This window comes from Euprymna scolopes, chromosome 46, assembly GCF_053919585.1.
Source record: "Euprymna scolopes isolate OS-2025 chromosome 46, ASM5391958v1, whole genome shotgun sequence".
Lineage (NCBI taxonomy): Eukaryota > Metazoa > Mollusca > Cephalopoda > Sepiida > Sepiolidae > Euprymna > Euprymna scolopes.
In genome coordinates, this window is record NC_136527.1 from 72,991,781 (window position 1) to 73,018,684 (window position 26,904).

Sequence of the window (26,904 nt, forward strand, 5' to 3'; positions counted from 1 at the left end):
TTGATATACGTGTTCCATTTAAGATCAGGAGTAATGGTCAAGCCCAGAAGCTTGTCGAAACTTGAGGCCTCCTGAAGACGAGAGCCATTCATTTCAATTGATGACAAATGTGGATTAGAATGTTGATGATGTAAAGAGAGAAGCTTGGTTTTAGATGCATTAAAAGTAACCAGCCACTCCTTTCCCCATTGTACTATGTGCTCAAGATCAGAGGAGAGAGAATTGGAGAGAACGAGGTCGTTTACTGTCTTAGATGTGGTACCATAAATGGTAGTGTCGTCAGCATAAATGTCTACAAATGATGTAAGGATATGATTTGGAAGATCATTAATGTAGATCAGGAAAAGAGTTGGGCCCAGGATGGATCCCTGAGGGGCACCGGCATTAATACTGTGAGCTTCTGATTTTTGCCCCTCAACTACTACTCTTATGAACCTATCAGAAAGAAATGATTTAATAATTGAGAAGACTTTTCCAGCTATACCATAGCTAGCGATCTTATGAAGTAAACCTTTATGCCATACCCTATCAAAGGCTTTAGATATGTCAAGAGCAATTGCCCTAGAAAGATTGCCACCGTCGAGAGATTTGCTAATCCTATGCGATATAACTGTAAGGACATCTGCTGTAGATCTAGCAGAACGGAAACCATATTGAGTGTCACTAAGAAGGTTATTTTTGTTGAGATGGTTGATTACTTCTGTATTTAACACAGATTTTAGCAACTTACTCATGACGCACAGGAGACTTATTGGCCTGTACTGAGAGGGGGATGAGCGATCACCTGAATTCTTAAATACAGGGCATACTGATGAGATTTTCCAGGGAGATGGGAAACTATTCTCCTTAAGACAACGTTTAAACAGTTTTGTAAGTATGGGCGCTAGTTCAGGTTGAAGTTTTTTGAGTACTATAATTGGAATACCATCAGGGCCAGTTGCTTTACTCGAATCAAGGTTTTTGATTAGCTTCGCAACATCACGTACAGATATACGTATATCACATAGCGTGTTTTCTGATACAGGAGGAAATATTGGGGGTTGGCGGTCTTGGTCGCAAAGGGTAGAATTAGCTGCAAAGTTCTTGACAAAGAGTTTGACTTTGTCTGATGCTGACGAGATTACCTCAGGTCCATTGATAATAGTTGGGATGGAGCACACGCTTCTGTTCAGGATTCTGTTTGCTATTTGCCAAAACTGGTGGGAACCAAGCCGCTGCTCAACTACTTTGGACTTAACAGATTGAGCATACAACTCTCTTGCGTTCCTTATTACTTTCTTACAATGGTTGCTGGCAGTCCTGAAAACGGCTTTAGTTTCCATACATCTATTACGTTTGAAGCAGTGGAAAAAGTGATTTCTGTGCGCAATGGCAGCAGCACATTCTGGAGAGAACCATGGCTGGCTGTTAGGTTTTTGCTGAAACTTTTTAGAGGGTATGAAATGGTCAATACCTACAATTAACCATTCAGTCAGGTCTAATACTATAGAGGACACATCCTTTTTAAACATGGAATGCAGAGGTAGATCAGATATAAATGTACGGAAGCTATCCCAGTCAGCCTTAGTGTATCGATATACTGTACGATGGAGAGGTACGTCTGGGGACTTATTACATTTCATTTTTATCTTAATTGATACAACAGAGTGGTCGGAAGATCCAAGAGGCGACAGAACAGAAACTGAACATAGTTCAGGGCAAGTTGTGAGAAAAAGGTCTAGTAGGCTCGCATACTGGCCGTCATTATCGGGCACACGGGTAGGTTCCTGAACAATCTGAGTGAGGTCATAGGCAATGGAGAAATCATGACAGAACCTCCCCTCATCATCGGTCTTGTTTGAGTGGGTCAACCATTCGACGTTGTGAACATTGAAGTCTCCACATACGTGAATGTTAGCTGAAGGATAAGTAGAAAGGACTTGGTCAATTTTCTCAGATATGCTTTGAAAGATAGTAACTCCGCTGTTGTGGGGGCGATAGAGAGTAAATATAAATGCAGTAGTGTGAGCTAAAGCAACCCGGAAGCACATATAGGGTAAGTTAGGATCTTCCCTGGAGATGTCCCTCCCACAAGGAAAGCTATCTTTAATATAGGCACATATTCCATGCCCATGGCGATCTTGGGGGTCAGATTTAGAAGTTAAGTTAGAGTATCCTGTAATTGCAAACTCATCTAGGGAAATAGCCTGTCCAATGCCAGTTTCACTTAAAAATAAAAGGTCTGGTTTAGTCTCCTGTAATTGGGTTTCAACCTCTGGAAGGTTAGAACGAAGACCCCTGATGTTGGAGAAGGAGACATGGTAGTAGGGGTCTACGTTGGAAGTTGGAGAACCGGGTTTAATCGTGTATTTTTTCTTGAAACTTGTCATGATGAAATTTTGGAATTTGTGGACTAGGTCGTCAGATTTACTTAGAGCAGGACAGAGAGGGGAAACTAAGAGAGAAAAAGAAACGAAGAATTTTTTTTTTTTTGTAGCACATGATAAGGTAAAGCCGTAACAATTACCCACTAGTATGGCATCGAGAGGCCCCACCAGAAGCTACTGCATGGTCCAGATTCCATTCACCAAATGGCAATACAGCAGCTCCAGTACTTTGCACCTGCTGATAGGACAGCCTCCTTAGTGGTTAATCCAAGGTTCGGGTCCCTGACTATCAGGCGGATAACGTCAGCCCAGACAAAACGTTTACCTCCAGCACCCTTACTAGTGACATGGCTACAAGGATAGACATAGGAACAGAAAATTTCGACCATCTCTGCCAACTGTTCGCGCAAAATACTGCCAATCTAGAAAACAGCTTTTTCTTCTCCCTTTGTCAGAAAAATCACTCATTACAAAATGAGGACTGAGGGACAAATAAGAAGAAGCGAGAGTAACAGGAGCTGCCGATAACGCATCCACAATGCGTTTTCTACTCTCCATTAAAAAAACAAAACAAAAAAAAAAATTATTAAGTATTGTACTTACTGACGTATTTAAGGGAAAGTATGGTGATAGATTCCCCTCTCACGAACTAAAAAGAGTACAATTTCGTAATCTATTTTTGCAATCAACTCGGTAGATAAATAAACATTTATGGACGAGAAAAAAAGCTAGCATTTAATACAACAGAAATACATAAATTAAATACTGAAATAAAATGTAGTTATTAATATTTGAATCTAAAAATAAAAAGTGCGAATTAGTAGAGAAAATCACTTATCACAACAACGCTTCCGTCTCCAAACTGCAAACTAGTGAAGAATTTAACTTTTAATAGCGTTCAGAAGATTTTTTTTTTAAATTAACCGTTAAGAGAAAGCGTGATTTTATTCTGAACTTTAACTAGTCACGTTTTAAGAAACTTATGATATAAAAGAAAAGTAGATGGGAGGGGGTCTTCCGAAGTTAGTTGGTGACGTTATAAGTAATTGCGAGATAACTGGAAAAAATTATTTCTGATTTAATTATAAAATGCCCTGAAAAATGTCCGTTCTGATTATTTTTATTTTTGTTTACTTGACTCCCCACAAGGGCGGATTTGGACATGAAGTCGGTTAAAAATTTAGGGGAAAACCAGCTCGCCAAAAGGGGCACTCTGGTCAATAACAAAAATAAAAATTGTATCAGTACTGAAGGATTTCTCCTCCATTAACCAAGACCAAAAATGGGGGGAATTAAGTCACTGGAATGCTGAAACTGATACTACACCCAGAAATTCATGTTGAAGCAATGGTTGCCTAATCCCTAACCATGTTAATGTTTTTATGTATTACTTTCGAAAAGCTGCTGAAACAGTTTATGATTTAAACATTACTTTATTTCAAGTATATTTTAAGCAGTGGGTTACGGGATATGAAGTCAGTCCCGGAAATTACTCAAACCATTTACGATTCAAACATTATTTCATGTATATTTTTAACAGTGGGGTGGGGGATATACAATCAGTTCCGAAAATGGGTGAAACCGTTTACGCATTACACATTACTTTATTTAATGTATATTTTTAACATTGGGGTGGGAAATATTAAGTCGGTTCCGGAAATGGCTGCAACCATTTACGTCTTGGACATTACTTTATTTAATGTATGTTTTTAACAGTAGGATGGGAGATAAGAAGTCGGTCCCAGAAATGGCTGAAAAAGTCTACGATTTATACATTACTTTATTTCATGTATATTTCCAACAGTGGGGTGGGGATTATAAGTTAGTCCCGGAAATGGCTTAAACAGTTTACTATTTAGACATTACATTATTTCATGTATATTTTTAGCAGTGGGTTGGGGATATAAAGTCAGTCCCGGAAATGGCTGAAACAGTTTACAATTAAAACATTACTTTATTTAATGTATATTTTCAACAGTGGGGTGTCGGATATGAAGTCAGTCCCGGGATTGAATGAGATGTGCAAATGTATACTAACAGAAAGCGTCGCCCAGTATTGAATGAGATAGGTGGAAAACACATAGTAGCAAAATACTCAGCATCGCTCGGGATCAAATGAGATAGGTGAATGATATATATTAGCAGAATATGCGACGTCACTCGGGATTGGATAAGATAGGTGAAACATATATACTATGAGAATACCCAGAATTGATTGATTTGTTTGTAATGAAATAATCAGCCAAGGCAAGATATCAAAGTTATTATTTAAGTAAGGTGGAGCGACATAGTGGGTTAAAGTTATGAAAATTATTGTTGAAATTTGTAACATATCCAAGAATTATGAAAAATGATGAAATGTGAGTTACTTGATTGGTGTGTTTGTAATGATATAATAAGCCCAGACAATATACCAAATATATTATATAAGTAGGAGGGAGAGGCATAATCTGGGTTTTGAATTATAAAAATTATTGTTGAAATTAGTAACATATCCAGGATTATGAACAAAGATTAAATGCGAGTTAATCGATTGTGCGTTTATAATAAAATAATCAGCCCAGGAAATATATCAAAGTAATTATGTTAGTAAAAGAGGGCAATAAGGATGGTTTAAATTATAAAAAAATAATTGTCGAAATTAGTAACATATCCAAGAATTATGAAAAATGATATGTTATTTAATGCATTAGTGTGTTTGCAATGAAATAATCAGACCAGACAATATATCAAAGTTATTATTTTAGTAAGTAGGGCGATGGCGTGGGTTAAAATTATGAAAAATGATTGTCCACATTAGTAACATATCCAAGAATTATGAAAAATGACAAAATGTGAGTTAATTGATTGGTGTGTTTGAAATGAAATAATCATCCAAGATAATATATCAAAGTTATTATGTTTGTAGTGGGTGGTTGATAATGTGGGTTAAAAATATTAAAAATAATTGTTGAAATGAGTAGCATATCCAAGAATTAAGAAAAATGATGAAGTGTGAGTTAATTGATAATTGTGTTTTTTATGAAATAATCAGCCCAGACAATATATCAAAGTAATTTTTTAGTAAGAGGGGGCGATGTGGATGGTTTAAATTATAAAAAATGATTGTCGAAATTAGTAACATATCCAAGAAGTACGAAAAATGACGAAATGTGATTTAATTGATTGGTGTGTTTATAATAAAATAATCAGCCTAGACAATATATCAAACTTATCATATAAGTAAAGGAGGAGGAGATAAGGAGGGCTTAAATTATGAAAAATTATTGTCGAAATTAGTAACATATCCAAGAATTACGAAAAAATGATAAAATATTAGTTAATTGATTGGTGTTTTTGTAAGGAAATAATCAGCTTAGACAATATACCAAAGTCATTATTTATTAAAGAGGGAAAGGCGAAAATGTGGGTTAAAATTATGAACAATGATTGTCGAAATAAGTAACATATCCAAGAATTATGAAAAATGATTAAATGTGATTTCATGCATTAGTGTGTTTGTAATAAAATAATAAGCTCAGACAATATTTCAAAGTTATTATTTTATTAAGGAGGGGGTGGTAATGTGGGTAGAAATTATGAAAAATGATTGTCGAAATTAGTAATATACCCAAGAATTATGAAAAATGATGAAATGGAGGTTAATTGATTAGTGTGTTTTAATGAAATAATTAGACCAGCAAATGTATCAAAGTTATTATTTTAGTAAGGTTGGGCGACAACGTTGGTTTAAATTATAAAAAAATATGGTCAAAATTAGTAACATATCCAAGAATTACGAAAAATGATGAAATGTGAGTTACTTGATGAAATGAAATAATCAGCCTAGACAATATATCAAAGTTATTATTTTAGTAAGGTGTGCGATATGGTGGGTTAAAATGATGAAAAATTATTGTCAAAATTAGTACCATATCCAAGAATTATTAAAAATGATGAGATATGAGTTAATTGATAGTTGTGTTTTTTATAAAATAATCAGCCAATACAATATATCAAATTTAATATTTTAGTAAAGGGAGGGGCGATAATGTGGGTTGAAATTATGAAAACTTATTGTCGAACATAGTAACATATTCAATAATTATGAAAAATGATAAAATGTAAGTTAATTGACCGGTATGTTTGTAATGAAATAATCAGCCCAGGAAATATATCAAAGTTATTATTTTAGTAAGGTGGCGATACAGTTTTAATAAAAAAGTAGAATAATATGATTGTGCCTTCATTCATGCCGAACAGAACGCTCACAGCATGCCCAGCAACAATATATTACATATGAAAAATGCTGCTGTGGAATTTCCACAGGTCCCACTAGTTATTATTATTATTATTATTATTAAATTGTTCGGTGGAAGCACAGAATAGTTACAAAACACCCTCCCATGTTAAGAATGGCTTTCAAAATAATAAAATTATGTTAGCACGGGTTTGTATTACTGTACACATAGATTCGAAAAGTTGTCACAAAACAAATATATAACAAATAAATGTTATCAAAGGCAAGATAAGTTACTTTTCTATCTAACTGGATAATTTTTTAGTGTTTTTATTTAATGTAACATGTTTATTCAGCTCGAAAAACAGTGTTTACCGATGTATTGGAAAATTTAAAATGGCGCCCAACTCTCTCTTTCACACGGTAAGTTTGGGAAAAGGAGTTAAAAATAAATAAATATGCCAAATACTGTTATAAACCCACCGATTATATGTCAGCCTAACATATATTGAACGAGTTTCTAACAGTATTTTGTCTAGTTTTTTATTTATAACTCCTTTTACCAAACTTACCGTGTCCGGACGCCATTTTAAATTTTCCAATACATCGGTAAATACGGTAAACAGCTCAAAAAACATACAAGAACCATCTTAAAATTGCAACGGTTTATTAAGCTCAATGAAAATTAAATTACACCACCAGAGCAGAGCATACGTAACTTAAACATTTTAAAATCACAAGCATATTGTTTTTTTTTTATTTTTAACTCCTTTTCCCCAACTCACAGCGTAAAAGAGAATGTCGGTCGCCATTTTTAACTTTCCAATACATCAATAAACACTATATGTTTTTCGAGCTGAATAAACATGTTACATTAAATAAAAACACTAGAAAATTATCCAGTTTGGTAGAAAGGTAACTTATCTTGCCTTTGATAACATTTATTTGTTATATATTTGTTTTTTGACAACTTTTTCGAATCTATGTGTACAGTAAAACAAACCCCATTTTTCGATTTCAGTGCAGACTGCAGCTGCAGCTCTTACGTAAGTTTGAAAAGTTTTCCGGTCACAAAAGAAGCAGAAACTACGTCACTTGTGACAGAGAAAAAAGGTGAAATAATTTTGTTTGTTTAAATGTCCTTTTTTTATCAGCGGGTTTACAAACTTCAGACTAACACGAGATACAAGCACGATCCTTGTATTTCCTTTCCTTGTATTAAAGTATGTACTCACCGGTGATATCGCCATTATTCGCGGTGTTTCCTATTAGCGACATCTTCGCAAAAGAAAATCGCCTTCTGGTTTTGCAGATATATCAAACCACGTGATCTTTTCAAGAGCAGATAACTCTAACGAAAAAAATAAACTCAAGAGTTGTCTTTCTTGCTTTGACTTTTTTTTTTTTAATCATTGCAGTAATTTAGGTACGGGCAAAATGAATGCCGATGCTCACCCCTCCCTTTACTTAAAAAATCACCAAAAATCAGGAAATTAACCAATTTTAATGTAATTTTCAATATTTATCAAATAATGATCGCGGAATATAATGAAGCAATTATTTTTTATTTAAATCTTAGTGGAAATGTATTATTTTGTTTAAACAAAAAAATACCTTTACTAAAGTTATAATAACAAATGCAAGAATTTATTTTTGTTTTTTTTATATAAATAAAGCATCGTAATTTGTAACAATAAAAAATAGTAATTTTTAGAGGCACATTATAAAAAAAGTCCCTAAAGTCCGTATTAATGAATTCGATATATTACTGAGTAATTTGTTATCGTAGGACCCCGGGATACAGTGGCCCAAGGAAGCGTTTTTCAGGTTACAATCTGGAATACGATGTTTTTTCAGCCTCTGGTTACGGTGTGTGCCCCGCCTTACGGTGTTATCTATAACGTTATTAGATTATATACGTGTGTATAATACGCTGTACTGTATTTTGTTATTAATTTTTAATATATACTGTATAAAATTTTGATTACGACCCACCATACAGCGATCGGATTTTTTCTGGCCAAGATCAAAGTGTAGTATCTGTTCCGGCAGATGTTGCAATCAAAGACCATATCTGGGGGCAACGCCACATATAAGACCATTACTCTTGTAGCAGTCAGTTATTGGTCAATGTAGGGGCAACCCTTCATACCAATTGTCACTATCCAGCTCCCCTACTCCCCGGGGAGTTGCTCCCCCTTTCCCCAATCTCTAAAAAACGGCCTTGTGCCTAATTTGCTCAGTGGGGAAGCAAATAAATATCCCCGCCATACAGTGATTTCACCTTAAAGCTCCAATCCTGGAATGGATTAATGCCTTGTCCCGGGGTTCTACTGTATATTGAAGCGGTTTACTTCCAGAAAATTGTTGCCAAATGTTATTGATTAACTTTGTCTGACTTTATAATAGGTGACTAGGCAAATTAATTTTTTTTTTTTTTTTTTTTTTTTTTTTACACATGTACTTTATATATATAAGATTTGAAAATATATATGGCAATTAAGCTACGCAGAATTTTCCGCATTTCATTCGTTTGTTTCTCCATTTTTGTTCATACGTCACACCAATACAACAACCGGTTTCCTGTATTGCTATAGCCTTCTTATACTCTTCCATATCTATTTACTAGCAATGCTTCAAGCAAACTATCTTTCTCTCTCTCTCTCTCTCTCTCTATATATATATATATATATATATATAAGGAATTCTGCCTTTTGGATCATTTTGGACCATTTGGAACTTACCTGTTGGATTGGAAATTTTTAATTCTACCGTGTTTGGATTTTACCATTCTTGGATTTTTTACCCTTCACCGGACTATCCATTCATGTGAAATTTTTTTATCATTTTTCTTTTACCTCCTATTCTCCTTACCTCACCCTTTTTTTAACCAAGTAAGATCTGTGACTTACTTGTAGTTTCATTAAATACTTTTACATGCAAAATCCGATCCCGCATTTTGCTGATTCCTACTCTCTGATGAGAAGGAAAGTATTTCTTCGAAACTCCGCGGATTAAGGACTATCCACTTATCTTGTGCTTCCTTTTTAAAATTTAAATATGTTCTTAACTCTTTTTCAAGATGTCTTTAAACATGTTTTATTAATCATTTGTTCATATATATATATATATATATATATATATATATATATATATAGTAAGTTATAAAATATATATGGTGATTCCTCAGACTTATGTGGCTTATTTTATGTGACTAAACGAAGTAGTTATATATATATATATATATATATAATAGTAATCACTTTTTTTTCACCATATTCCCTCTGCTTCACTTTTTTTGTTATCAAGTAAAATCTTTGACTTACTTGTTGTTTCATCAAATACTTTTACATGCAAAATCCAATCCCGCATTTTGCTGATTCCTACCCTCTGATGAGAAGGAAAGTATTTCTTCGAAACTCAGCGGATTAAGGACTATCCACTTATCTAGTGTTTCCTTTTCAGATTAAATATGTTTTTAACTCATTTCAAAATGTTTTTTAACATGTTTTATTAACTGTTTGCTCGTATATATATATATATATATATATATATATATATATATATATATATATATATATATATATATATATATATATATGTTATTTGAGAAGGAAAACTGAGAATTAATAATAATGTTTCATCCGTAATTCTTTCAGTAATTTTACAGCTTCCATGAAATCTAATTCCGTAGTTTTTTTAGGTGGTATGTAATCTATGAATTTACTGTGTTCTGCTACCCTCAACTTTCTGAGTAAGAGGCTCACTTTCTGGCTATTTGGCCAACTTTTGCAGTCCAGTTGAAAGACATCCTCATATCTTGTATAGTATGATTCAAAATTCTTTTCTTCCTTCAGCACATAATTAAATGTGTCCATGCTATTAAATATAGTTGTATGCGAGAAATTAGTACTGTCGACATTTTCTTGATTAGTCTTTAATAGTTCTAGTGTTTTAGCAAAACGTTCATTTTGCCTTTCTTCATGTTCAAATTGTAATTTCTTCTGCCTTTCTTCTTGTTCCAGTTGCCATTTCAATAATGTCTCATCTTTTCGTTCATCTCGCTTGGCTTGTGCCTATTGTTGCATCTGCAAAAATAACATTCTCGATAAATCTTCCATTTTTTTTTAGTGTATTCTAAAATATAAAATGGCTTGTGTTACAACAAAATTGTTCAGAGTTCCTGTTTTCAATAAATAATAATATCGCTGCTTGAATAACATTTTCTCATTTCGCTAGCGAGTCAAGCTCATCCAACCCCAAAATAAAAAAACTGAGGCTTTTACTGAAACCACCAAATACGATTGACTTTTCCGTTTTAGGCACTTCCTAATAAGTAACAGCAGACTTAAGTACAACTCTTTCCACAAAAAAAAATTTTTCAACTCGAGTCACAATTGAAAAAAATAAAATGTATGGACTACATTTAATTCTTTCTTTTGTTTTTTTGTTTTTTTTTCTTACGTGATGTTTTACTGTCTTATATCCGTTATCCAGTGACAATTTCAGTTAAAAAAAAAATTCTGTCTTGATTTTAGTTTAACTGCGGTATTTTTTAATACCGAAGAGAAAAAAAAAATTTCTTTAGTTGATGTTTTGCTAATGGAGAACAGCAATTAGGGAATCCACTGGTGAACTTTTTTTTTTCGTATGTTACTTTCTCTTACGTTTGCTCTTCGTAATTTAGGAATTTGTTTGTCGATTTACAACAAAACAAAAATTCACTTTTACAGTTTGTCGGGGGGGGGGGGTTTCAAGATGGATTCCAAGAGAAACGGCATAAATTGTCTCTTTTGCCACGTTCGAGTTTTTTTTTTTTTGTTTTTTTTCCTTTGAGACTGCAATTAGCGGTTTTGGTTTGTCTTTTTTCCCCCGTGACTAGTATTTTAGTAACTTATTTTAATAATAATCGGTTAATTAATTTAGGAGCGGATCCAATACATACAAATGTATACTCATATAAACATATTAAAAATTCATAATGATCTGTTAATTAATTTAGGAGTGGATCGAAGATATAGAAATATATAAACATATACACATCATTAATATTCTTAATGATCGGTTAATTAGTTTAGGAGTAAATCCAATACAAATGCTATTACTTGATCTATTTATGTGACTTTTGGAATGTAATAAATAAGCCGATATATCACATATATTCTGAATATGACATTTTTTTTATTTATTATTAGGGTTTCTTTGCATTTGAAACGAGTTTAAACTATTTATTTTATTCCTTTTTTGTATTTTTTATTTTGAATTGTTTTGGAAAACACGTTAACATGCAAGCATTTTCTTTTTTAACTGAAATATTTCTTATTAATTTTAGATGAAACCATCCTTCAGAGAATGAAAGAGTTCTTTTTGTTTGTTTGTTTGTTTTTTGTTTTTTTGCTTTCTTTTCCTCACAAATAGATATAAATAAAAAAGGTATACATCCTTAGGTTTAGTTGGATGCTGCGAAAGCTCACTGAAGAGTCCCAACAGAATCGTGTGCGTCAACAGGAAAAAACCCCAAAAGAACTATTTCCTTTTCTAAAGAAGGATACTATTAATCGAGGTTACTTTTTTTTTTTTTTTAACCTGAATGCTGTTTTTGTTCTTCGAACTTGGGAAACAACTGTTTCTTTCTTTTAGTGTTGTACTTCTGCGAGGAAAATATTTTACCGCTTTCCAACGTTCGCTGAATTACTAATTTTTTCCGCTTTAGTCGAACTTCTCTTTAGTGTGAAATCTGTTTTTATGACTATTTTGTTTGTCAAAACTTGTATTCCTTAGAAAGGTCAACCATTGCATTGTACTTCGGTGGCTTCTGGTTAACACACACTCAGACTAACCGTCTTGTTATTTATGTGTAATATTATCCATATATATAAATGAGTGGGTGCCACCACAACATTTATATACATATATATATATATATATATATATATATATATATATATATATATATATATATATATATATACATACATATATACTAGCAAAAGTACCCGTCGTTGACTGGGTTCGAAAACAGCCTACAGAAAATGGACTCTGATTTATGAAAGTATGATAGGTTAAGGAAAGGAAGAGTTGAAAAGAGATAGCTTTGAATTTGGGGGTTTCAAAACCAAAGCAAAATATGATGAAAGTAAAAATAAAATAGATAAACCCCATAATTTATTATACCATACCTGTTCACACTAAAACACTTATCACAATATTCTGTGGATCTATATTAAAAAACCTTGTAAAAATTTGTGACATATTTCCATTCTGTTAAGTTTGCAGGTTGAAACAAGTAATGTAGAAAGCAAGACTCAACAAACAAAGGTAGATCAAATAAGGAAAAGGTTTACAGGTGTCAAATAAGAGAGTCTTTGCTGGAGAAGCATATCTGCTCTCTGCGGCCATCGGTGGCTTCTGGTGAACACACACTCAGACTTACTGAGTCTTCCTATTTTTGTGTAATTACTATCCACAAATGTAAATGAATATGTGCCACCACAACACATTCTATAGAGGTCAGGCTTGAACGAACACCCCATAATTTTATTATACCATATTTCTTCAAACTGAAACATAATTCTCAAAGTATAATAACACAGATAGATATGAAAAGTCTTTATTAAAGTTTGTGCCTATTTCCATTCAATGGAGGCCAGGCACGAACACAGACCCTACAATTTTATTATACCATCCCTATTTAAGTTAAAACATACTTATCAAAGTATTATTATGTACATCTATATCAAAAACACTTGTAAACGTTGTTTTTTTTAAATTTTTTCATTTTTTATTTCCATACTTTGTGGACTAGGCACATACGCAGACCCCACAAGTTTAATGAATCATCGTTATGCCAGATCAAACATACCTATTCCTGTGTCTCAATACATCTTCTATCATTATGTAATCATTTTTCTATAATAGTCAACCATATAGGAGCCTATTCGTGACTAGACACACACACACACAGACGTTAAGCTTTATATATATATATATATATATATATATATATATATATATACAAATTGTATATATATATATATATACATTATATATATACATTATATATATACATATATATATATATATACATATGTATATATACATTATATATATACATATGTATATATACATTATATATATACATATATATACATTATATATATACATATATATACATTATATATATATACATATATATACATTATATATATACATATATATATATATATACATTATATATATACATATATACATTACATATATATATACATATATATATATACATATATATATATACACACTATATATATATATACATTATATATATATACATAATATATATATACATTATATGTACATATACATTATATATACATATACATTATATATACATTATATATATATACATTATATATATACATATACATTATATATATACATTATATATATACACATTATATATACATACATTATATATATACACATTATATATATACACATTATATATATACACATTATATATATATACATTATATATATGCATTATATATATATATATATACATTATATATATACACTATATATATACATTATATATATATATTCACATTATATATATATACACATTATATATATATACACATTATATATATATATACACATTATATATATATACATATTATATATATACATATATATATATACATATTATATATATACACATTATATATATATATATGTATACACATTATCACATTATATATATATATATATTCACACACACATTATATATATATATGTATACACATTATATATATGTATACACACATATATATATATATGTATACACATTATATATATGTATACACACACACACACACACACATATATATATATGTATACACATTATATATATGTATACACACACACACATATATATATATATATATGTATACACATTATATATATGTATACACACACACACATATATATATATATATATATATATGTATACACATTATATATATGTATACACACACACACACACATATATATATATATATATATATATACACATATATATATATATATATACACACACATATATATATATATATATATATATATATATATATATATATATATATATATATATATATATACTAGCAGGCTGCCCAGCATTGCCCAGTCATAAATATAAATATGATATTTTGATTAATGCAGATTTCGTGTTTATTATTATTTTATATTGGACCCAATATATAGTAATGATTTTAAAAGTTTAAAAAAAAAAAACTTATGCCACCACCGAGAATTGAAACCAAAACGTTTAGCTTACGATTCACTTTTTCTTTTAACGTTAATTCCTGAGATATAAAGGCATGTTTGCTGCAAGACTAAAAATGAAAACATGTATTACATTCTCCTCCTTCGAAACTAAAATTCACAGAGCGACGCTAGGGCCCTCAAATGATTGGACTTTTATGGAATGTCTTTTATGGGTTTTAGCCGGTTAAAATAGTTTTTAAGGCGTCAAAAATGGGTAAAAATTGAAAGAAAATCGTTATACATTTTGTACCTTCATTTTATCTTTTATTTTTAATTTTTAATTTGTAAGCATGTTTTTTTTTTTTTACATGGAGGTCACCACTTATCAAGGCCCGGAAGCCACTCGGGGATAAGGGTTATTGCATGTACAGTAATCAATGGGATAGTGTTGTAGTAATCGTTAGTATTGGAGATTTGATAAAGTATCTTACTTAAGGGGGCGGTTCATCAGGAATTTGTTTATGTTGGACTTGAAGACATCCAAGTTGTAGTCAGGTGGGAAACAGGCAAACGGAACAGAGTTCTGCAGTCGTGCACTTCTGAGAAAGAAGCTTTGTTCATGGAATCTACGTTTTGATTTAGGCACAGATAAAGAGTGGGGAAAATTACTGACAGTGATTTCAGCTAGACGGGTGTTTTTCGTAAAAGGTTGGTGAGGGGAGACCAGAGATTGGAGCTCAGACAAGCACTTGCCATGGAAATAACGATAAAACAGAGACAGGCTCGCAACGTTCTTTCTGTGGGAGAGAGGTTGCAGGGAAGAGAAAAGAGCATCCCCCACTAAAAATAAATAACTAGGTCAGATATGCATATTTGTAAGAATTGAAATTAATTTGACTTACCGGGGGTGGGTCAGAGGGAACTGCTGTTTTGCCGTTACGGAGAAACTGGGTGTCTATTTCCTACTAAGTTAAATAGACATTCTAATCTCGTTGGAAATCACGTTGGAATTCTCGCCACTGAGAGTTAGTATGTATAAAAGGAGTTGTCTTACTACGGGTTAGTGATTAGTTAAGAAGCTAGTTACCTAGCTTGCTAGTCGGTTGGTGTCTCTTAGACTGATTACCTCGTTACTGTTGTTCGGCAAACGTTACCAGTTAATTGACACCTTTACAGGAAAAGACTGCTTGTAAGCAACGTCACCATTTCGTTGCAAGCCCTTACTTTCTTTTCTTATACCCCCTCTTCTTGTTGATGAAATAATCCCGACATATTACTCTTGAAGTGTAAGCCATTTTGTAGTTTCAGAAAATTTTCAGATGGTTCGCTGTTACACACAAGTCCTGGCAGGTGACTTGTTTGTAGTAGACAGTTCCACAGAACAAAATATTCTTACCGTGTCGAAACCCGGGAAAAGAACATGTGAAATTGTTCCAGAAAAGGTTTGATATTCATGAAGCAATTCTGGTTTCTGATTGGTTGGTAGCAGAACGTAGTTAATTTGATTCGTCAGTTCTTAGCAGCATCGTTTATAAATAGAATCGTCCGACTGTGTGGGATCATACCCCATTACAACTCCAAAATATTGCAACAATTACCTTCTAGCTTCACAGTTAGTTCACGATATATGCATGAAAAGAACCAAAGATGCAATGACTTATGTCAGAAATTATTATTACCACATTCAATTCAAATCCAAAGTGGAAGGAAATGCAAGATGAAGTTCTCCCATGACAAACATACATCAATCGACAAGATCTATTGGTCAGAGTGTTTTGCCTGAAGATAATCAAAGTAATGAATCTGATGAGGAAATCAGAATTCTTTGGCTCATTATGATGCTACATGTACACGGCCCTGTCGGTGGGGCATTAGAATACGCCGACTGCCCCCCCTGCAGAGGGTAAAAGTCCCTCAATGGGAGTCCTGGATATGACCTTAAACTATGTTTAGTTTCATTATATCTGGATTGTAATCTTTCTAAGGACTAAAGAAGTGGTGCAATACTGTTCTGTTTGGGAATTAATTTTACTCATCCTGAGACTGGTATATTTTTAGTTAGTTCTTATGACAGTTCATCGATATGGATGACAACATCTTCATCATTTTTTGTTTTTTATTGACTCTGTGACACTATTGAGCACTGTTAAGCCTTTTACACTACTTTGCACAGATAGTGTAGGTCCTGGATATGACCTTAAACTATATCCAGTGGTGAGGCCCCAGCTTGTGGGCTTTGGGGAGTGTGGAGCCACCCTTTAATTACCATTGCTCCCAGGTCCACTCTGACCCGGAGTGGTAGTACCTGTTAGGGTTCCAACTATGGGTTGAATAGAAACCGACGTGAAAACAACAAATATATTCTATTAAAAATAATTTTCTTCAAAATCTTTGGATTCGGCATTAAATAACCCGAAAAGGGTTGATATACCGTAAAAAAAAAAACATCCAACCAAACCAAAAGCTACATGCATACATACAAATTGATCCAACCTTACTTGAAATAGTAAAGATTCCCACATGGGCCATGTGGTAATATCGATAGAAATTCACCTTGCATGGTTGATGGCCAATGTACAAAAAGATACCCTAAAATCTTTTTACTTGAAACTCAGTTTAGTGAGGATGGTTATCTGTCTTATAGAAGAAGCTCACCCAAAGATGGTGGCTTTAAAACTATGGTTGGATGGTATGAAATTGACAATCGGTGGATTGTACATTACTCTCCCTTACTTTCAAAGACACGCAATGCTAACATAAATGTTGAATTTTGCAATCCTGTGAAATCTATCAAATATTTTTGCAAATCCAATTATGATCTGATGCAGCCATGTTTTCCTTACAAAGAAAAATGTTAATGATGAAGTTACTCAATATGAACTTGGTAAATATATCGGCACTAACACAGCATTTTGGCGTATTTTGGGGTTTTCATATTCCTGAAAGGCATCCTCCAATCCATCAGGTCCTGGATATGACCTTGAACTACATCCCGACTCATAGAAATCTATCTATGTTCTTTTTTTCATTTTAATATACGTTCATAGAAATATTTCTGTTATGTCACAAAAAACTATTTTCTTTACGTCACAAGTGTCATGCTCATACATTAATTCTATAGCTAATATAACATACTGACCCAACGGGTCACGGGTAGTCTAGTATAATTATAACTCAGATCAGCTTGCTTGCTTAGGCGTTTAAATCGTCCATCCGGTTTGAGGTCCTGGATATGACCTTAAACAATATCCAGTGGTGAGGCTCCAACTTGCGGGCTTTGGGGAGTGTGGAGCCATCCTTTAATTGCCATTGCTCCCAGGTCCACTCTGACTCGGGGTGGTAGTACCTGTTAGGGTCCCAACTATGGGTTAAATGGAAACCGACTTGCAAAACAACAAGTATATTGTATTAAAAATTTTTCTTCAAAATCTTTGGATTCGGCATTAAATAACCTGAAAAGGGTTGATATACCGTAAAACAATAACAACTAACCATGACAGCCAATCCAACAGCTTGCAGTTCATCTTGAAAAATTTCAGAGGGTTAATTTCACAAACAAAAATGCTGGCCAATTTGCCCTAAACCCCAAAAATACAACATTTACTGAATTGTTTTAAATTGTGTGAATAAGATAATTTTGAAAAAAAAACAAAAAAACTCTTATTTATAATCAGGTTTCATCCTATTACACATGAAGTAACAGCACATGCAGAGGAGAAAAAGAGAGAGAGAGAGAGAGAGAGAGAGAGAGAGAGAGAGAGAGAGAGAGAGAGACCGAAGGAGAGAAAGAGAGAGAGATGGAAGAAGAGAAAGAGAGAGAGAGAGAGAGAGAGAGAGAGAGAGAGAGAGAGAGAGAGAGAGACCGAAGGAGAGAAAGAGAGAGAGACGGAAGAAGAGAAAGAGAGAGACCAAAGGAGAGAAAGAGAGAGACGGAAGAAGAAGAGAGAGAGAGAGAGACCGAAGGAGAGAAAGAGAGAGAGAGAGAGAGAGACCGAAGGAGAGAAAGAGAGAGATACGGAAGAAGAGAGAGAGAGAGACCGAAGGAGAGAAAGAGAGAGAGAGACGGAAGAAGAGAGAGAGAGAGAGAGAGAGAGAGAGAGAGAGAGAGAGAGAGAGAGAGACCGAAGAAGAGAAAGAGAGAGAGACGGGAAAAGAGAAAGAGAGAGAGAGACCAAAGGAGAGAAAGAGAGAGAGAGAGACGGAAGAAGAGAAAGAGAGAGAGACGGAAGAAGAGAGAGAGAGAGAGACGGAAGAAGAGAAAGAGAGAGAGACGGAAGAAGAGAGAGAGAGAGAGAGAGAGAGAGAGAGAGAGAGAGAGAGAGAGAGAGAGAGAGAGAGAGTGAGACGGAAGAAGAGAGAGAGAGAGAGAGAGAGAGAGAGTGAGACGGAAGAAGAGAGAGAGAGAGAGAGAGAGAGAGAGAGACCGAAGGAGAGAAAGAGAGAGAGACGGAAGAAGAGAGAGAGAGAGAAAGACGGAAGGAGAGAGAGAGAGAGAGACGGAAGGAAAGAGAGAGAGAGACGGAAGGAAAGAGAGAGAGACAGAAGGAGAGAAAGTTGAGGGTCATCCAGGTGTAAAGTTTGACATTACAATTGAAAGAGTTTTCTCTGTGCACCCACGTCACCATGAATGTTTCGTTTTTGAGATTCCTTCGTCATGAAATAAAAAGACTGACTTCATTTTCATTTCTAAAAACTATTGATGGACAAACTGTTGGCAAATATTATGTTGTTTTACATTCTCTTTGCAATCGAGAAATTGAAATGGGATAATAAGTGCGCCGCACTTATTATCCCATTTCAATTTAAAGTGCGGATAATAGAATCTCCGTTTTGTTTTCTGCTTTTCTGAAAGCATATATTTTGTTGGTCACTCTTAGCTATGACGGACAACAAAGTTGATATAAAAAAATATATATTCCCCCTCGCCAATCTTTCATGATAAACACCCATCTAGCTGAAACCACTGTCAAAAATTTTCCCCACTCCTTATCCGTGCCGAACGTACTGTACACGCAATAATCCTTATCCCCGAGTGGCTTCCGGGCCTTGATAAGTGGTGACTACCTTGAAAAAAAAAAAAAATTTACTTTTCTTTTCATCATATTTTGCTTTTGTGGCAAATTCACGGATGCAACGATGATGCTGATACGATAGTGAGGATGCAGAAAAAAAAAGCAGCATAGAAAAGGTTGATATGACGTCAATTCAAATATACACACATACTTATTTGTGGATATTGGTCATAACTAGTTTATTATATTCAAAACATCACATCAAAACACTAGGGTCTTTGTATTTATTTGCTTCCCCACCGAGCAAATTAGGCACAAGGCCGTTTTTTAATGTGGAGAGAGAGGGAGGGGAGAGGGAAAGGGGGATCCAGCTCCCGAGAGGTGGGAAATGGGAGCTGGATAGTAACTGTGGTCGTAGGGTGATCCCTACCTTGACCAAGTTCACATATGTGGGGTTACCCCCACATATGGTCTTTGCTAGTCATAGCCGGTCTTTGCTAGTCTTAGCTTTGCAGCATCTGCCGGAACAGATACTACACTTTGATCTTGTCCCCCGTGCCGCCGAAGCGAGGGGGGGTCTTTACACACTAGGGTCTTTGGCCTTTTTTTTTTCTCTGTTTACTGTAAAATGCTCAGAAAAACAATTGAATGTCCTGTTTTTTTGGGGGGGTCACCCTGTATTATTATGGCTTACCAGAAAAATCAACTTCAGTCAAATTGATTCTATTATATCAGCTGAGTTACCTGATCTGCAAACTGATCCAACATTATTTGGAATAGTAAAGCGTCACATGGTGTATGGGTCTTGTGTTAATATCGATAGAAATTCATCTTGCATGGTGGATGGCTGTTAAATTTTGAGACATTGTGTTGAACAAAGATGGCGGCGTAGTTCAGATCAGTAACCAAGATGGCGACCAAGAATCAAATGCGGTCCGTCGCGTAGTTAACCTCTTAAGTTCTGAGATATTATGTTAATGCGCAGTGGGTCTTGTGTTAATATCGATAAAAATTCATCTTGCATGGTGGATGGCTGTTAAATTTTGAGACATTGTGTTGAACAAAGATGGTGGCGTAGTTCAGATCAGTAACCAAGATGGCGACCAAGAATCAAATGCGGTCCGTCGCGTAGTTAACCTCTTAAGTTCTGAGATATTATGTTAATGCGCAGTGGGTCTTGTGGTAATATCGATAGAAATTCATCTTGGATGGTTGATGGTTAATGTACAAAAAGATACCCTAAGAACTTTCCGGATTTCAATAGAAAGTCTGTTTCTCATAAAATTGGACCTCAGAACCAATTCCTGAGTCGCCCCAGAATTGGTTGTTAAATATAAGGCGAAAATGTGTCGATTAAGAGAGAAGAGGATGGGGGCGTCGCTTTCTTGAAACACCAACTACGAGTGAAGATCAGATGTGATAGAAGAAGGCTGCATCGTGCGGCATTTGACAGAAGATGGATACAGGTAGCAAGTCTGTGTGTACGAAGAGGAGCCAAATTTGAATACGTGCTCCCCCCCTAGGTGTGGAACGCGCAGTTCCGTAAAGTAAAATTTAACAAATAGCCTCTCAGCTAGCTGAGTGTGTGTTCCATCCCTCCCTGATTAGGAAGCCACCAAGATCCCCACCCCCTCTTTCTTGCAATTTTTGTTTTCACCCCCTCCTCTAAACTTCACTCATCTTGGAGAGAAAGAAATACAAACTAACCCCCATTCCTTACCCACAAAATTTTCTTTTCTCCATTCACCCCCATCTAGAGGGTATCTCCACTTAGAGACTGACCTGCAGAAGCGAGGTTCCTTTTACAAACCTAGTGGAACGGGCAGTCTATCAACTAGATGGGTTGGGAGGGTCCTACTAATCGCCCCCCTTCCCCACCCCCGCCCTCGACACAAATGAATTATTGTACCATTTTTATTGTTATCTTTTTTTGTTTTTACATGTCAATAAGAAACGTTTTAAAAATTGGGAGTTAAGTAGGATGTCCCCCAGTATGAAAGGGTGAATGCGGTATTATGGTGAAAGAAGATACTAACTAGAAGAAACTTTTGATTTTGTTTAGTTCTGGAGTGACAAGGATGACCAACGACACCCACAATCCCCCCCCTTTTGAGTTGGCCATGTGTTTTTTGTTCATTGTTGATTTTCAATGTATTTTTAACATGAATAAAGGATTTAATATCTCAAAGTAAAGACTACAGCTGGGAATGAAGCTATAAAACGGCCTGCGAGTGGATATTTATTGCCTTTTACTGATATGGTAATTCAGTTTTGGAATGGAATTCGGTCGGGACAGAGGTCCGGGAGCAATAAACTGGTAGCCCTGCTGATGAATTCAAGTGAGCGTAAAAAACTAGAGATTGTTGTTCAGCGATTGGCCGGGGGGGGGGGTAGGTAGGGGGCAAAGTTATGGATGTAATGGAAATACTTGGATTCTCCCCTTTGGAGACGGAACGTGAGTGGACCTAGCGATGGGCCGAAAGACAAAGGGAGGGCGTTAAGTGTTGAGACATTATGTTGAACAAAGATGGCGGCGTAGTTCAGATCAGATCCTGAGTGTAATTGGCAGTAACCAAGATGGCGGGGCCAAGAATCAAATGCGGTCTGTGACGTAGTTAACGGTGAACTGATTGAATCCAAAATTCGACAAATTTTTATAATAACTTTGGAAGGTTTTCATTGGTTGTTTAGCACAGCCGGTGGTTATAAAAATGATTGGCGAATTCATTGGTCTCATACCCCCTACTAGGAGTCAAAAACCAAAAACAGTTTACAGACGGTTTCTGATTGGCTGATAGCCATTTGAAACCCATAATAAGGAGGCGGAGTTAAAGCTAACCGATTCCCAATATAACGGAAAGCAAAGCTATCTGAGATGGCACACAGCCACACGTCTTCTTCAGCGACCCCCCCCCCTGCATCCTGGTTGAGACTTGCCACTGTTTTGTTCTAAGTTGATTTTTTTTTTCTTAAGTATACATTGATACTATATATACGGCACAATCACGTTGACACACCGTTCTCGCCAGATCACCAAAGTTAAGCAAACACTTCATCAAATCTCCACACTAACGTAATGTAATTGCAACAACCCTTATCCCTGAGTGGCTTCCGGGCCTTGATAAGTGGTGATCACTGTGTAAAAAAAACAAAAAAAAAAATGTTGAACCTGGCCAGTACCAGATAGGTGACCATTTGGGAAGGCTAGGCGCTGTATGTACCATTTGGGAAAGGCTAGGCGCTGTATGTACCATTTGGGAAAGGCTAGGCGCTGTATGTACCATTTGGGAAGGCTAGGCGCTGTATGTACCATTTGGGAAAGGCTAGGCGCTGTATGTACCATTTGAGAAGGCTAGGCGCTGTATGTACCATTTGGGAAGGCTAGGCGCTGTATGTACCATTTGGGAAAGGCTAGGCGCTGTATGTACCATTTGGGAAGGCTAGGCGCTGTATGTACCATTTGGGAAAGGCTAGGCGCTGTATGTACCATTTGGGAAGGCTAGGCGCTGTATGTACCATTTGGAAAGGCTAGGCGCTGTATGTACCATTTGGGAAGGCTAGGCGCTGTATGTACCATTTGGGAAGGCTAGGCGCTGTATGTACCATTTGGGAAAGGCTAGGCTCTGTATGTACCATTTGGGAAAGGCTAGGCACTGTATGTACCATTTGGGAAGGCTAGGCGCTGTATGTACCATTTGGGAAGGCTAGGCGCTGTATGTACCATTTGGGAAGGCTAGGCGCTGTATGTACCATTTGGGAAAGGCTAGGCGCTGTATGTACCATTTGGGAAGGCTAGGCTCTGTATGTACCATTTGGGAAAGGCTAGGCACTGTATGTACCATTTGGGAAGGCTAGGCGCTGTATGTACCATTTGGGAAGGCTAGGCGCTGTATGTACCATTTGGGAAGGCTAGGCACTGTATGTACCATTTGGGAAAGGCTAGGCGCTGTATGTACCATTTGGGAAGGCTAGGCGCTGTATGTACCATTTGGGAAGGCTAGGCGCTGTATGTACCATTTGGGAAAGGCTAGGCTCTGTATGTACCATTTGGGAAAGGCTAGGCGCTGTATGTACCATTTGGGAAGGCTAGGCTCTGTATGTACCATTTGGGAAAGGCTAGGCGCTGTATGTACCATTTGGGAAGGCTAGGCGCTGTATGTACCATTTGGGAAAGGCTAGGCGCTGTATGTACCATTTGGGAAAGGCTAGGCGCTGTATGTACCATTTGGGAAAGGCTAGGCGCTGTATGTACCTTCTTGGAAGGTTGGGCATGGGACCAGCACCCTCACCCTGTAAAAAAAACTCCTAGCTACAAAATGTTGTTGATGGCCTCTGCCCCTCCAGGGGCTCAAGGGCTATGGATGGATACATCGACAATAAACAAACAAAGAACTTTGTTAATAAAGGGCTGCCAGCCCCTTGTAATCTTTAGCGCAATAATTATTTCGTGTTATGAAAAAAAAAAAAAAAAAGAACTGATCCTTGACTTCTTTTGTCGAATACCTTATTTCATTTCATTTTATTTCAGATCGACACTGTGGACACAGTTTGAAAGCCGGACCAAGATTTTGAGGCAGGTGAGCGAACCATAGCGGCGGAAGAAATCTTACCACTGGACGGCAGTAAAGATGATGCCACGGAGATAGGAGCACTTGCTCCAGCCCGTAGGGATTACACTTTGGGTTTCTTTACACGCACACACACCCTTTTCATAACCTTTCATACTATCATACATCAGGGTCCATTTTTGAATGCTCTTTTCAAACCCAGTCAACGACAGGTACTCCTGCTAGTATATATATATATATATATATATATATATATATATATATAGTCGACTAAACTGGTTCCCCCACCAGACTTGTTTGGTGAGGAGGGCAGCTAGTCTTCCTGCAGGATTAAAAACAACACCTTCCAAAGGGTGAATGAACCCTTTTTCGGGGTCAACGGCCAACTAGCACCGTGTATATTTGTATGTATATATATGTGTGTGTGTGTGTTGGAGTAGAGAGGGCTCCCGTAAGCCGTGGTGAAGGCAACCCTTCTAGAAGCAAATCTCTGATTTGAAAAACCATACCAGTACCCGTATTAAGCTGGTCTGCGGTTTAACTTGGTGCTGGCTATCTTGCTCTTGCTTATTGCTGGATCTCAACATTTTGAACCGAGAGAGAGACTTAACTGTTGTACAAAGCTAAAACCCTGTAACATCATCTTTGTATAGATACTCCCTCAGTCATTTGGGCTCATGGATTAAGTGTCTGAAGGAGTGGCACTCGTCTGGCAAGACGTTGCAATCATCATATATATATATATATACTAGCAGAGAGACTCGACGTTGCCCGGGATTGAATGATGATCAAAAAATATTTAACACTCCTATATGTTTATATATTATTTTAATTGGAATTCATTATTGAGATGAGTATCATCTATATATTAATACGATAGCGTGTGTGTTCTTTTGCGTGTCACGCTCACATCCGGGTCGTTTGTTATGTTCTTCTATTTCTTGTTATAAATAATTTTATCAAGAATTCTTCATAAGTTTTGGTTTCGGTTTCGACTATAGCAGATGACACTTAAATCATCTATTTTTTTTATAAATCTGCCTGTTCTACAAGTACTTTAACGGTGAATGCTCTGACGAACTGCAAGCACTTGTGCCCCCTCGACGTAAATACCCCCGACAAACCCGACAAGCAGCTAAATCCCACCCCTTCACAGTAGAGATCTCTAGATGCAAGAGAGCCTTCTACTCCAGTAGTTTCTTCCCCAGAACAGCTAGACTTTGGAATTCCCTTCCGGGTCCCTGTCTCCTCGACTGTACTGACATGCAGACGTTCAAGTGCAACGTGAACCGACATCTTGCTGCCCAACTCCCTACACAGTACCCCTGATGCTTATGTCCCTGATAGTAGCCCCCTACACCAAAGTGGCAATGTGCCTTGTTTGGGGTGAAAATGTAATAAAAAAAAATAAAAAATTCTTCATAAGTTTTGGTCTCGATTTCAATTATGGCTGAAGGAACTTAAGCGCATATATATATATATATATAACTACTTCATTTACTCACATAATATTAATATACGAAAGTATAGATTTATGCGTAAACTTTAAGTATTTACTTCAAAAGTGCTCAATACGTAGATAGAGCTAGTTAGTAAGTTATAAAATGTATATGGCGATTAAGCTACACTGATGCGCATAAGCCTGAAGAATCCTAGAATGAATGAAACGTGGAATATTCAGTGTAGCTTAATCGCCATATATATTTTATAACTTACTATATATATATGCATGTATATATTCATACCTTTTTATTACGGTTTCGATCCAAGCTAATACGCCCAAGGTATATTATATATTCTTTGTAATTTTGAAATCGCAACTTTATAAAATATAAAAATCGATACAACATTAACTCTATAATAATATATATGAAATCTGCAAGAATTAAAATATCATATTTAAGTGTAATTTACGGCCGGGCTTTGCTGGGCGTTCGTGCTAGCTTAAATACTTTTGCCGTTTTAACAAAAAAATCCACAATAATATCAGAGCGTCTCCATTTGCACTGAACATCTACAGAATGCCAACATCAATATATTACATATGAATGAGTCCTCTGTGGAATTTCGACAGGTCCCGCTAGTTTGTATTAATTTATTTATTGTGGACTATTATTCTCATCTTTATTAGTTGTTGGTTCACAAGGTTTTGGCCAACTAGTCCTCTGGCCTTTGTCAGGTCGTAACCATGACAGATAGGAACTTTGAATCTCCCAACTCCATTCTCAGCCATCACTGCCATCTGTAGTTGTTGTCGTCTCACCACGTTTTGGCCAAGTAAGCCTCTGGCCGGCTTTGGGTAGGATTGAAACCGCTATCTTCAGGCCATGCTCATCTGGAACCGTAGAGATTCAACGTCTATCAACTGTGCCACAGGCCCCAAAGGGCGATCAAGGCTGGATTTTTTGATCTTATAAATCCACCTGATGAAGGCCAGAGGAATAGTTGGCCGAAACGTCGTGAAACAACACCTA

General features: G+C 35.7%; 1 protein-coding gene across 2 annotated transcripts in view; it reads right to left on the bottom strand.

Annotated features, from left to right (window-relative positions):
• LOC145271179 (uncharacterized protein C1orf50 homolog) overlaps positions 1–7,956 on the bottom strand; it is a 76,057-nt gene extending 68,101 nt beyond the window's left edge. The window contains exon 1 of one of the 2 annotated variants that reach the window (XM_080126718.1): positions 7,821–7,956. In XM_080126718.1, the coding sequence (XP_079982844.1) occupies positions 7,821–7,863 (43 nt within the window). In that variant the 5' untranslated portion in view covers positions 7,864–7,956. The remainder of the gene's footprint in view (positions 1–7,820) is intronic. The other variant, XM_080126719.1, reaches the window with a different exon arrangement.
• Positions 7,957–26,904: the final 18,948 nt, after the last annotated feature.